Source organism: Orcinus orca, chromosome 15, assembly GCF_937001465.1.
Source record: "Orcinus orca chromosome 15, mOrcOrc1.1, whole genome shotgun sequence".
NCBI classification, from domain to species: domain Eukaryota; kingdom Metazoa; phylum Chordata; class Mammalia; order Artiodactyla; family Delphinidae; genus Orcinus; species Orcinus orca.
Genome location: NC_064573.1, coordinates 89,183,790 through 89,197,677, shown reverse-complemented (window position 1 = coordinate 89,197,677; position 13,888 = coordinate 89,183,790). Strand labels below are relative to the sequence as shown.

The following is a 13,888-nucleotide window of genomic DNA, read 5'->3' as shown; positions in this document are numbered from 1 at the left end:
CTCTTAAGGCTGGTAGGAGCCCCGTGTGTGGCCGGTAAGAGCCACGTGACCAGTACTGCAGTGAGCATCTCCCCATGCATGTTTGCAGCATTGGTGCTTTCGTTTCTGTGGGCTCCACCCCGGAAGCAGAATTCATGGTCAACAGCTGTGTTTACCTCCATCATGTGTGGTCACATTGCCAGGGCGCTGACGCCCTGTGAGAGGACACAGAGGCTGTTTCCTCTGAGTCTACCAGTCTGATGGGTGTGCTGTGATGCTGCCTTGATAGTTTCACTTGCAGCTCCCACTTCCCTGGTTACTAGAGGGTTCTTCACAGGCATTATTTTGTTAGGGCCACAGCGTACTTTAAACATCTCTGTAAACTAACTGTTAGCATGTCAGCCAAGATGTTGTGTGAAATCCTGGGTCCTGACCTGAGGGGTATGTTAGCTCTGGCCCGAGGTACCCACCCGGCTCGCCTGCCCCCAGCCCAGCCCCGAGGCCATGTCTCTGGTGCTGTGCTTGCTGATTTGGGTTCCCTGCCTGAGGCCACAGCTCCTAGGTCTCTACTGTCTGGACCACTCAGCGTTGTGAAAAGTATGAGAGACCTCTTGAGTGATGAGTGCACAGTTAGTGACAACACTGCTGAATTCCTAGTGAAATTCAGCAGCAGCTACGTACCTCCTAGGATCCACAGTTGAAGATGCTTCCGCCCATAAAGGGGCTCAGTTACGGCGTTTCTCTGCTCCCGTCAGCCTGCTGTCTGACCCCCCTGGGGAGACCTGGGGCTCTCCTCCCTTTCACTCGCTGTTCGGCCCTTTTCTTACCCAAAGTGAAAGGTTTGGATTTTAGATATTTAAAATTTTGTTATTAGCCAGAAAGTTGTCAGAGTAGTTCCCCTCCTGTCCTTGAGCAGAGACCCTGGACTGGAGTCGCCTCAGGCAGGAAACTGAGGTGAGGGGCCCAGACATAACTGCATGAAGAAGGCGAGTTCAGCGGCCGTTGTCCAGTCAGGATTGCTTCTCACGTTCCTCTGTACTGTCAGGGAGCGGACTTGGAGCTTGGTGAGAACCTCAGAACACTCACACTGGCACCAATTTCAAGTTCAGTTCTTTTGTTACTAAAAGGCACAGGTTGCCCGTGTCCTGTTTTATTTTTTCTTTTTTTTAATTTCAGGCTAAATATATATTAATTTTATTTATTTTTGCTGTGTTGGGTCTTCGTTTCTGTGCGAGGGCTTCCTCTAGCTGTGGCAAGTGGGGGCCACTCTTCATCGCGGTGCACGGGCCTCTCACTATCGCGGCCTCTCTTGTTGCGGAGCACAGGCTCCAGACGCGCAGGCTCAGTAGTTGTGGCTCACGGGCCTAGCTCATCCGTGGCATGTGGGATCCTCCCAGACCAGGGCTCGAACCCTTGTTCCCTGCATTAGCAGGCAGATTCTCAACCACTGCACCACCAGGAAAGCCCCGCGCGTGTCCTGTTTTACCAGCCGGGTGCCCATAGGGGGCGATGCACTCGTGGCACGAGCACGGCCCCTGTGCTTGGCCAGTGTGTCTGCCACCAGGTGGGTCCTCTCTGTGGTCAGTGTCCAAGGCTCGCAGTTTTCTCTCCATCGGCAAACACTTCTTTCAAACTAGACAGCCGTGTGTCGTTCAAAGCTAAATCGTATCGGTAATAAAACACAAAACAGCCAGGCTGCCGTTCTGATTGGTCCTCTGTACCCTGGTGCATTGTGAGTTTCTAAATGGCCATTTCCCCACCTCAGGCTCAACAGAGGCTCCAGTGCCCCTGGAGAAGGAACAGCAGGTCCGACTGCAGGCTCGGAAGCAGCTGGAAGAGCAGCTCAGACAGTACAGGGCGAAGCGCCAGCAGGAAAGAGTGAGTCTCCCTCTCTCGGACGAGCTAGTGGAAAACCTCACGTGTGAAAAACAGCAATTTGTCAGACATAATTCCAGGATCTGCTGTTTATTTCTCTCTCTGGGGGGGTGGGCTTCTGTGCTTCTCTGCAAGGATCATTTTTGTCATGTAGTTCCCACCCTTTGGTTCCCACCCCGTCTGGTCCTTCTTCCCTCTAAGGCTGCCTTTAGAAAAGCAGGGGCAACAAATACTTGGGCAGAACTGCTGTCTGTGCTTGAGCGGCCAGTCCTGGGTTTGGCTTGTTTACTGTATAAGTGGCACAGTTTCTACTGAACTTTGCTGTACAGTGTTAGAATATGTGCCACGTCCCACACATATGATAAGTATGTCCATATGCTTTGCTAAAATCAGTTTTGTTCAGGTATGAAACTCTCGTTAGGATACCAATGAAAGCAGTCTTTTTAATCACATCGAGTGACTCTAAGAAAGGGGGGTATGAGGGTTCATTTCACTCTTCATCCAAGTTTTCTGTGGACTTGAAAAATGTCAAATTAAAGGAATTTAAAACTAAACAAACTTAAAAAACGCTTTTGGGGATTGATTTAGTAGTGACGAGTCCTCATCAAGGTTGGCCATTTGTTTTCCCAAGAGAGAACCTTGGCTTTTCGAGCGTCGGGGCTCTGAAGCCAATGTAAACGGACTGGAAGGGACAGCACCAGGCTCTGCACTGACAGAGGCTCCCACCCGGTCAGGGGCTTCTAGGGATCTGTCCAGATGGCCTGCCAGAAAACATTACAATGATGGTCAATAGTCAGTAGTAATTACGTGTGCTAGGCACTGTGTTAAATTCCCCACGGACTTTATAGTGGGCTCGGACAGGTAAGGAGCTTGCGGTAAAGTAGCAGAGCCAAGATACAGACCAGACAGTGTCTGTGCCGAGCTTGTCCACAGCTTGCCTCCCAGGGGTTTGCACCACAAGTCAAGCTCTGCCTGGGTCATCCAACGTTAGGCAATGTGTCAGGAGTTCAGTGTGAAGTTTCACATCATTTCCCATCTTTAAAAATTATATGTATGCATATATGTGTATAAAACCTTAGCCTCAGTAAGATAACTTCTGTCCAGCTGCTGGGCTCATCACACACTGGTCTGAGCAACCTGACAGGCCCACTTGCTTGGTCACCCCGCCTTCCCCGCCCCGCGCCGCACTAAGGAAGGCAGGCAGCAAGATGCCGGCTACTTTGGCCCCCACCTGTCCCCAGCTCTGGAGACCCTCGGGGCAGGGCCGGCTGAGGAGAGTGCAGCCTGGCAGGTGCCGTCCTCATGCAGATCGGCATCTGGGTGGGTTCTCCCCATGACCCAGGGGAGCTCAGAGCTGAAGTGACCGCCAGTGCCCCCGGCTGAGCTGGGACTTGAACCTGCCTATCTGAGCACAGAGCTGTGCTCTCCACTGCTGTGCTTGTGACCCATCAGCATGGCCTGTCGGTTCATGGAGTAGCATAAACCGAGTGAGGTTTTCTTTAAGAGTACAGGTTAGTTCAAAATGGGAGAATCTGTTGATAGAACTCATCATAATGGTCGTTCCATGTGGCAAGACTTAATGACCATCTCAGTAGGTGCTGAAAAGGCATTTGATAAAACTCAGAATTCTCAATTCAAAAAATGCAAAACAGGCAAGCAAAAACAAACTAGGAGTAGAAAGATACTTATTTAGGAATGTAGTTCAAACCTCATGTTTAAATGGTAGACATGATGGATGAAAGTCCTCCCCTGTTTGAGAGCATCTCCACGCATGTGCCTTCACGTAGAGGTGGTGATAATTTTTATGCGGGGGAGCCCCCTCTCTGCACTGCTCTTCACACGACCTTTCTCACTCCCCTGTCCTTAGCTCCTTCTCCATCAACACAGTGGAGGCCCTCCTCATCCTTCGTGACCATGTGTATGTACCAGCATTGCATTAACCAACCCATAGTGATTGACTTTAGGTGGTTTCTAATTTTTTGAAATTGCAAACAATGTTGCAGGGAATGTTTTGTGTCTTGGTATACTTTTGTGGGTAAATCCTTAACTGTCAAATTATTGGGTAAAAGGCTTTATGTTAGTTGATATATATTGCCCTCCACGTAGGATGGACTGGTTTACATTCCGGTTAGCAGTCTGTAAGATCCTTGGTAGCATTAGAAATAATGAAAATTGAATGTTCGTCCTCTGATAGGCGAAAAAACCCAGTACTTCCTAACAGTCAGCGCCTCTTTGCGTGTTGGCTGTTTGGGTGTCTTTGTCGGTCTTTGTCTGTTTTTCTGTTGGTTGTCTTTTTGTTATGTTGGTACTGTATATGAGGAAGTTATCCCCTTCTAGTATTTTTGCAAACAATTTTTTCTTAGTTCGCCGTGACTTCTTTTCTGGCATACTTTTTGCTGCACATCAGTTTTTTTGTTTGTTTGTTTTTGGCTGTGTCGCGCAGCTTGCAGGATCTTAGTTCCCTGACCAGGGATCGAACCCGTGCCCACTGCAGTGGAAGCACAGTCTTTTTTTTTTTTAATTCAATTTAAAAAATATTTATTTGGCTGTGCCAGGTCTTAGTTGCGGCACATGGGGTCTTCATTGCTGAGTGCAGGCTCTTCATTGTGGCATGCGGGATCTTTAGTTGCCGAACGCGGGCTCTTTAGTTGTGGCATGTGGGCTCTGAGTTGCAGCATGCAGGACCTAGTTCCCTGACCAGGGATTGAACCCGGGCCCCCTCCATTGGGAGTGCGGAGTCTTAACCACTGGACCCCCAGGGAAGTCCCGGAAGTGCAGTTTTAACCACTGGACCGCCAGGGAATTCCCTGCACATCAGATTTGAATGTTTACAGTCAGAACTTTCAGTATTTGCTGTTACTTCTTTTGGGGTTCATGTCATATTTGAGAGGATCTCCCCGTTTGAAGAATATAAGTAAATTCACCTCTGTTTTCTTCTTATGCTATAAGTAAGAAATAGTATAAAAAGTATTAAAAAGTTGTGGTTTTTTCTGTGTAAATCTAATCCACTTGCAATGTTTTGGATGGAGGTGAGAGGTGGGAGTGAGCCTCTTTGTGGACAGCTGGCCAGTTATCTCAAATTGCTTATTTTGTAGTCTCTCTTTTCCCCACTGGTTGGAATGCTACCTTATTGTGGTGCTTCTTAAATATCTATAGACCCCACCTATGCTTGGACCAGTTCCTGGGCTGTGTTCTGTGTCATCAGCCCACCTACTCTTTTCTCCTTCTCAGTGGATCTAATCATGGCAGCTTTATAGTGTGTGTTACCATCTGGGAGGCCTGGCATGTCCAACGCACCACGCCCCTAACTCTTCCTTGCTGCTCTGGCTCATTTATCCTTCCTCTTGTATCCCAGCATCGTTTTGAGATGCTCCTCGCCCACCTTGTTCCTTGCCACTTTGGGATTGCACTAACTTTGTAGAGTAACATAGAATATTAATCGTAAGAGAAAGTCATGTTGATTCAGCGCCAAGGAAAGGTGTCTCCCCTCATCTCCAGCCTCATTCAAGGCCACTTGGGAAGTTCTAGCTAACATGAAGATATGAGAAAAAGAAGTAAGAGATATAAATATTGAAAAAATAGGAGAGATGTTATTTGCAGGTGTTGGTAACACCTTGGAAAAATGCTGGAGAATCAACTGAAAAATTGCGGTCATTATAAATTTATAAAAATATAAAATTATTAAAATAATTGGGGTTAGAAATTGTCAGTTTCAGATACAAATATGAAAAATCAAGTTGCCCTGGTATCGCCAGTTATGAGATTAGTGGGAAAAGGGAATATTTATAATATCAACAAAGTAACAAAATACCTAAGCATAAATCTAAATGACAACAAAGATGGTTTAGACTCTGAAACACGACATAACTTCCTCTGTCGAGGGTCAGGCAACAGATATAAATAAATGCGGGGAAGTGGCTCATTATCCCCTCAGTAATTATAAATTTAAGGTAGTTCTAATTCAACAGGACTTTTTTCTTAACTTGAAGAAAAATTTCAAGGTTTATGTAAAAGAATTATCATGGGAGGATAGCCAGGAATATTGTGTGAAGCAGATGTGAAGAGGAAGGACGTGCTCTGGTGGGTGTTTGGAAACGCCGTCGGGTCAGAGTCAGGCGTGCGCTTGGCTCTCACCCGGGGCCCCGTGGAGGCAGCGAGTCACAGAGCACGGGACGCCCGTGCCGCGGCCGCGTGCACGGAGCCCTCGTTGCGTAATCGGCGTGGCCTCTCTGGATGGCGATTTCTGAATGCTGCTTGTCAATTTTAAACATAATTTTTGTACTTTCTTTTCCTTCTCAGTCAAGTCAACCTGTAACTAAAACGAGACTTTTTAGCACACTTGATCCTGAACTCATGTTGAACCCAGAAACCTTACCGAGGGCCAGTGCCGTGGCTATGACCAAAGAATATTCCTTCCTGCGCACCAGCGTCCCTCGGGGGCCGAAGGTGGGCAGCTTAGGGCTCCTGGCACATCCTAAGGAGAAAAAAAGTTTCAAATCAAGCAAAATTCGGTCTCTGGCTGATTACAGAACTGAAGATTCAGACGCTCGGAATTCTGGTGGAAATGTTCCGGCTCCGGACTCTGCCAGGGCCTCCCTGGAGCAGAACCGAGGCAGTGGGACGTCAGTGGTGTCTGAGCTCAGCCTGTGTCCCGAGGCCGATGACCGCCTGGAGGATGCGTCCCTGACGGGGGACAATGTGTCCGAGGCTGACGGGACCGAGAGTGACAGCTCCTCCTATAGCAGCATCTCCGCCCGAGGGACGGCCAGCCTTCCAGTGAACACGGGGGGCGTGCGCCAGGCCCCCTGTGGGGTCAGCAGCCAGGAGATCGCCGCCAGCGCCCTGGGCCAGCTGCCCTCCATCTCGGATGTCCTCCAGGCCGCAGCCGCGGAGCGCCAAGAGCAGAGGCAGAAGGTCAACGGGGAGACGCGGCGCCGGGCTGACAGCATCTGCAGCAGGTGGGTGACGCCGGGCCTGCGAGGCACTGCCTTCCTCTCCGAGTCCCCCCTTGGTCTTTAATGCTTCATTTATATGCACTCTGTCTCTTTGTAAGAAGTGGAATTGGGTCGAATGAGTAATCACCTGCAGTGTTAAGATATTCTGCCTTCCAGGATCTGTGTAGACCTGTCTCTAAAACTGCACAGATGTGATGGGGGCTCATGTCTCCATGAGGACATTCTGGCCATGTGGTGGCTGAAAAGGCCATGCTGTGGGCGGGGGTGTATCGGTAGCATTCCTAAGAGCTTTGGCTCGCTACCTAAATCTTTTTTTTTTTTTTTTTTGCGGTACGCGGGCCTCTCACTGCTGTGGCCTCTCCCGTTGCGGGGCACAGGCTCCGGACGCACAGGCTCAGCGGCCATGGCCCACGGGCCCAGCCGCTCCGCGGCATGTGGGATCTTCCCGGACCGGGGCACGAACCCGTGTCCCCTGCATCGACAGGCGGACTCTCAACCACTGCGCCACCAGGGAAGCCGCTAAATCTTTTTTACTTACTTATTTTTTTTTAATTGGGGGAGAGGAGCAGAGGGGTGTGGAATTTGGAGAGTATGGATGGTGTAAAGGAAAGACAATGATCGGTCATCTTCCCACTGCCTGATCCTTTGTGCCTTTATCCTCCAGCGCGTCCATGGAAAGCTCTGTTGCTGAAACTCATGATGAAATGTTGCAGGTTCTTAAAGAAAAAATGAGACTCGAAGGACAGCTGGAAGCTTTATCATTAGAGGCTAGTCAGGTAATGGAGATTTGATGGATGTATCAACGTGCCATGTCTTTGAGAAGAATGTGCAGCTCCTGTTCGTGCGCACAGCTTTACACGTGTCTTTAGGAATAAGCCGCCGCGGCGCAGCCTCGCCTTCCGTAGCTGTACATTATGCCCACGTGATTTGCCAGCCCCAGAGAGGGGTGTGCTGGTTCTCCGCTCTGTGTGGGCTCTCCTCGTATCTCCGTCAGGATCTGCCCGGGAGGCTTCCTAGCTCTGCTGTCAGAGACCTAACAGTCCATGGCAATGAAGTCTTTGGGGTGGATTTCACCTTTTTCTGGCCTGGTGAAATTGTCATCTTTGCCCCTTTAGTACTCCTTTACTTTTTCTGATACGAATTTTGCTTTGTCTGGTTAGCATATGCCTAAAGAATCATTTTCCATCCCTTAATTTTCAGCTTTCCGATCAACAATTAGAGTAACTCAGTTCAGCTGCCTTTGATCCTCTGCACTTGGCACGGAGACGGGGGAGAGCACACAGCACTGGGGGGTGTGAGGTCGAGGCAGGGGGCTCTCCCTTCCCCTCAGGAGCCTGCGCTGTGCAGGCGGGGGAGCCGTGCACACGAGAGTGCTTGCTCTGCTGAATGTGCTTCTCACGTCTGATGACTTTTTTGTTCACACAGTCCTGGGACACAGACTCTGTACATAAACCTCTAAACTGAAGAGGTGATTACCGAGGTGTCAGGGTTAATTTTAGTTGCACACGATTTTCACTTTGTCCTCCTGTAGAACATGACCTCAGCAAGTGCATGTCCACCTCCCCTGAGTTTGACGCCCTGAACAATCGAAGCACCTTAGCTGGCTTTTACTTTACCTCCTTATCCTCCTGGGATTTGATTTGCTCTTCAGTGTGTCCAAGCCAAGATCTTTGTGGATTGTTACGGGTGCAAAACTTTTTGGTATTTCTGTGAATATGCTGATTATGCTTATTACAAAATCTTACTGCGTTTGCTCAGTTAACTCACTTTTTTGGGTATTCTTCTGTTTGTTGAATTTATTGTCTTCACGACATTGGTCTTCTGCTATTGCGTGTTGACGTGCAGCTGTCTGCTCTTCTTTGCATTTTGAAATTGCTGTACACGCCCTGATAGGCTGACTTCAGGGTGGGTGGGAGGTGCTGATGAGTGGGTAGGGGTCGTGCCCTTTGCTCAGTGTCTGTTCTCAGCTGCCCCTGGGGCCTAGGGCTTCTCGAGGCCCCACCTCTCCTCTCCCTGCTGGGTGCCGCGGACAGTGGTCCCCGCGGCCCTGCCACGTAGCACAGACTGTGCCTCAGGCTGCTCCGTGCCCGGCAGCCCTGGCCGCAGCCCCTCCGAGCCTCTCCTGTGTAATGGCACCCTTTCCCCACAGACGTGTTCTGTGGATTTTGTTTTCCCCAGATCTGAATCTGGCTGCTCTTCATCTTTTAGAGACCCCTCAGCACTCCGGGCATTCTTACACTGTGTGTTTGTGCATGCTTGTGCGCTTTTTTGTTTTTTGGACAAATATGTTTTCCAGCCTCCTTGTGGGTGAGTGGGTGCTTGCAGAGCTTTTCCCACGTGCTGTCCTGCCCAGGTGCCACCGTGCGGAAAGCAGGCAGACTCTGTATTCACCCCTCCTACCTCTTGCGCCTGTTTGGAGAAACCCCTTCTTTTTGGATAACTAATGCTAGAGGAGACTGAATGTTTTGGAAAACATGGTGCTTTCCTGTAAAGTTCACCTGTTGGACACGTTCCTCTGTCTCATTGGCTGTGTTTTGGCAGCCCTCTTAATACGCAGGGTGGAAGCGACTTATTTTCCTGAATGTCAGCGTGGCTGTGTGTGGGTCTTTCCAGGCACTTAAAGAAAAGGCCGAGCTGCAAGCGCAGCTGGCCGCCCTGCACACGAAGCTGCGGGCACAGCTGGAGCACAGCCACAGCAGCCAGCAGAGGCAGGACTCGCTCAGTTCGGAGGTGGACACCTTAAAGCAGTCTTGCTGGGACCTCGAGCAGGCAATGAGCGCTCTGCAGAACATGCTGGAAGCCAAGAATGCTAGCCTGGCCTCCTCCAACAGCGACCTGCGGTTGGCAGAGGGGCAGTACCAGAGACTCATGGCCAAAGTGGAGGAGATGCAGAGGAGCATCCTCAGCAAGGACAACACAGGTGAGCATCCCGTGTCTGCACGTCTGTCCCTCAGTCGCGCGCAGGCTCCCAGGGGCTGTGCCCCTGGTAGGGGTTGTCTCGTCTGCTCTGAGGACTGACTTTTGTCACATCAGTGTGCTGGGGGTTATCCTCCCTTCTGATTTATACATGAAGTGTCCACTTGCCTAAAGTAGTGTTGTTTTTGGCTCAGCTTGAGGAATTCTGCACGTTTTTGCATGCGCATCAGGGGGGCGGCTTAGGTCTTAGAAATGGACTGTGGACCCCTGACTGTCAGAAGTAATCGTTTCCACTCTTCTGCCTTCTCAGTCCATTGGTGTTTGGGGGCTAGATCTGCCTGCTTATTCCAGAATTGCAGGCGCCATTTAAAATATTTAAAAGCATCACTTGAGTAGTAGATCTTTATTTTCCCTTCCATAAGTTCAGGTTTTGGGTCTAGCTGGATCCCCGTGGGAACCCCCTCTGGAACGATAGACAGATGGAACAGTGGAGTCAGGGAACGTTGCTGGTGGGCCAGGCACAGCGGACCTGTGTGTCCTTCCCTCGTGCTTTCTGCTCATCCTGGGGGCGCGTACTCCATTCCCAGAGCCCACGCTCCACACACGGCCGGCGCCAAGAAGTGTGGTCTGTGGGCTCACGACATCTCACTGTGCTGACGGGAGGAGGGGGAGAGGGGGTGGGAGAATGGCGCTCAGAGCCCAGGACGTGTCAGCCCAGACCCTGGTCCTCCAGTGCAGGCTGCAGAGATGACGTTCTTGTCCCCAAGGTCTGGGCGTCTGAGCGACGTGAGCGGGGTGCGGCGGGGCTTCTGTGAAGGACCACGGTGTCTGCCGACGTGGAGTCTTGCCCGTAAGACTTGTGAGACGAGGTTTCAGGTCTGATGAAATAAAGGAAAAGTGACAAACCGCTGTGGCAAAAACTTTATCCGGATCCTGGGCGGGGAAAGCACCAGCTGAGAAATAAAACAGCCAACTGACTTTAGTCTCTGAGCATTTTATGGTACCCAATCCCTTAAGAAAATTATAAAATCCAAGAAGTTCTGTATTGCTCTGGGTTGCAAGGCATGGCCAGACCAGAGCTCGGCAGGCATCAGACTGACCCGCACCCAGCGCAGTGCCAGCCTCCCCACGCCTTGCTGTCGGTGTGTCTGCTGGCTGGGGGATTTGGGGAGATGCTCCTGTTGCCATCCTAAAGCCCCACTGCTCTGCGGCACATCTATCCCCAAGGATTTCACATCAGGGGTCATGGATCCTATCGTGTTTTTTTGTTCCGTTTTAAAATTTTGGAAACTATCATTAGAATCATAAGTGTTTTCTTAAATACCTGGTGTAATTTATTTTTTAAATAATTGACTGGTTTTGTTTGTACTATGATTTGGGTTTCTGCTATGATTTCCTGTCTGCTCCCCTTCCTGCCCTGCCCTCAACAGTGTTGACCATATCAGCAGACCAGCAGGGTTTAGTGTGTATACCATTCCTGAGCTTGTTGATGACTCACAGACGTCATCGTGCCGAAGTCTTGAGCCAGAAAGCTCCCATGGCAACGTTGTGGACACACAGTCGATCTCATTGTTTGTAGATTTGCTAATTGTGAATTCTCCGATTCACTAAATGTATTTGTACCCCCACCAGTACTCACAGCTCTTTCTGGTCATTTGCAGATAGGTGCAGAGCAGAGAAGGGTTGCGGTCACCTGATGTGCAAAAAGGCTCAGCCTTCCTGGTTCAGCTCTTGTACCACAAGTGTCCTTTAATGGTCGATTTAGTGCCACGTTTTTTACATTTTTGTGCTTTTTGGGGTGGCTTTGCTCTTTACGATTAACCCCAAACACTGTGTGGTGTTCCTAAGTGCAGGAAGGCCGTGATGTGCTTTGTGGAGAAAGCATGGGTGATAGACAAGCTTTGCACAGGCACGAGGCACAGCGCTGTCGACTGTCAGTTCAGCGTTAATGAATCAAAAGCAAGTGGAGCAAGGTGTCTTTCAGCAGAAGCACACGTAAAGCAAGGCTGTGTGTTGATCAGTTGATGAGCAGTGACCAGACCCTAGCCGGGATGCCCGGGACCTGTGGCTCGGCGCTTGAGGTTGCATGTAAGGCGTCGTGCCGAGGAGGAGGGGACCCAGCGTGCGCCGCTGTCTGCGGAGCCGGCTTGACGGGACCTTTGGCGCAGCCGGGCTCCCCTGAGCGTCTCTGCTTGCTTGTTTCAGTGCATGACCTGCGGCAGCAGATGACAGCCTTGCAGAGCCAACTGCAGCAGGTGCAGCTGGAGCGCACTACGCTGACCAGCAAGCTGAAGGCGTCCCAGGCCGAGATTGCGTCCCTGCAGAGTGTCCGGCAGTGGTACCAGCAGCAGCTTGCTCTGGCCCAGGAGGCCCGGGTCCGGCTGCAGGGCGAGATGGCCCACATCCAGGTACAGCACCTGCCGTGGCCAGCGGCTCATGCTGCACATCTGGTGTGAACACTTGCTTTTTCCCTAAGTTGAAGCGACTTTTCTGAGTTTAGACTTCACCCATAGGTTGTTTGAAAATCTGCTGAGCACCCGTCTAGCCCACACCCCACCACGTGGGCAGGGAGGCCCTGCGGGGAGGGGTCACCGCCTTCTATGACCTTCTGACACAGGGAGTTTCACAGCTTCTGCTTGAGCATTTTAAATACTAAAATCCCCCTCTCTGGGATGTCCTGTGTTCCTCGCTCCAAGTCGTACATCCCGTCCCCTCTCTGGGGTCGCCTTTTGTCGTTGGAACCCAGCTGTCAAATCCACACCTGCGGGGGTCTCAGGCCGCTTGCTCCCCGGCTCTCCTGCGCCGTCACCGCCTCCTGTGGTGCGTTTCTTACGTGCACAGAGCGCGGCACACGCCACCTCCTGGCAGAGCTCTACAGCTGCCTGGTCACCAGATCCTCCCAGAGAACACTAATTTCCCATATCCTCGCTTTCTTCCTGTGTTGTTAGGGTACCGAGTGTCAGCCTCTAATTCTGCGTGAGTGGGAACAGGTGTGAGTCCAGGTCTGCAGGGTACCGGGGCCGAGGCATGCTCTCGGGAGCAGTAGGCAAGATGCTGAAATGCACTTTGCTCCAAATCTCAGTGTTTGGACTAATTGGACCGATTGTGAGGGTGCTGATGGTGCCTTGGTCAGCCTGTCTTCTTTTTGAATTTTGCTGTGGGTTTTATTTTATCTCCCCACTTTTTTTTTATCCAAGTAAAATATTGTACCTTTTTTGTTACAATATTCAAAACATTGAAACTTTACTTCTCAAGTAGAGGATGTAAAGTACTAACTCCACCAAATCCTCCTTTTTAAAAAAATCTAAAGTCTACAAATATACAAAATAGAATTTTAGGGCTTCCCTGGTGGCGCAGTGGTTGAGAGTCCACCTGCCGATGCAGGGGACACGGGTTCGTGCCCCGGTCCGGGAAGATCCCACATGCCGCGGAGCGGCTAGGCCCATAAGCCATGGCCGCTGAGCCAGCACGTCCGGAGCCTGTGCTCCGCAACGAGAGAGGCCACGACAGTGAGAGGCCCGCATAACGCAAAAAAAAAAAAAAAATAGAATTTAAAAAAATTTGTTGTATCTATTTTTAAAATAAATTTATTTATTTTTGGCTACGTTGGGTCTTCGTTGCTGCATGCAGGCTTTCTCTAGTTGCGGTGATCTGGGGCTACTCTTCGTTGCGGTGCATGGGCTTCTCATTGCGGTGGCTTCTCTTGTTGCGGAGCACGAGCTCTAGGCACGCAGGCTTCAGTAGTTGTGGCTCACGGGCTCCCGAGCGCAGGCTCAGTAGTTGTGGCACACGGACTTAGTTGCCCCACGGCGTGTGGGATCTTCCCGGACCAGGGCTCTAACCCATGTCCCCTGCATTGGCAGGCGGATTCTTAAGCACTGCGCCACCAGGGAAGCCCTTATGTTGTGTATTTTTTAAGCTAGAGGACCTGGCTTAAATACGTCCTTAGCATAAATAAGCGTTTGTTCTACTTACCGTGTGCTTGGAAATAATTGCAAGTCAATGCAATTTTGAAGCTGTCGTGCATTTATTTGAGGCATGAAATATTTAAAGAATCCAGATTTATATCCTGAGCTAAGTCAGAAATGGCATTTGGAAGACAGAAGTGGAGAAAGAGTCCAAGGGAATGGCAGTTTGAGAACCATAACTGCTTTTTTCAAATT

At 50.4% G+C, this 13,888-nt stretch overlaps 1 protein-coding gene across 4 annotated transcripts in view; it reads left to right on the top strand.

Moving 5' to 3' along the window:
* GOLGA3 (golgin A3) overlaps window positions 1–13,888 on the top strand; it is a 45,120-nt gene that overhangs the window by 9,528 nt on the left and 21,704 nt on the right. For all 4 annotated transcript variants that reach the window (XM_049698520.1, XM_033440617.2, XM_004276768.4 and 1 more), the window contains exons 4-8: window positions 1,745–1,857; window positions 6,154–6,812; window positions 7,474–7,585; window positions 9,423–9,729; window positions 11,931–12,133. In XM_049698520.1, coding sequence (XP_049554477.1) covers window positions 1,745–1,857; window positions 6,154–6,812; window positions 7,474–7,585; window positions 9,423–9,729; window positions 11,931–12,133 — 1,394 coding nt within the window. The remainder of the gene's footprint in view (window positions 1–1,744; window positions 1,858–6,153; window positions 6,813–7,473; window positions 7,586–9,422; window positions 9,730–11,930; window positions 12,134–13,888) is intronic.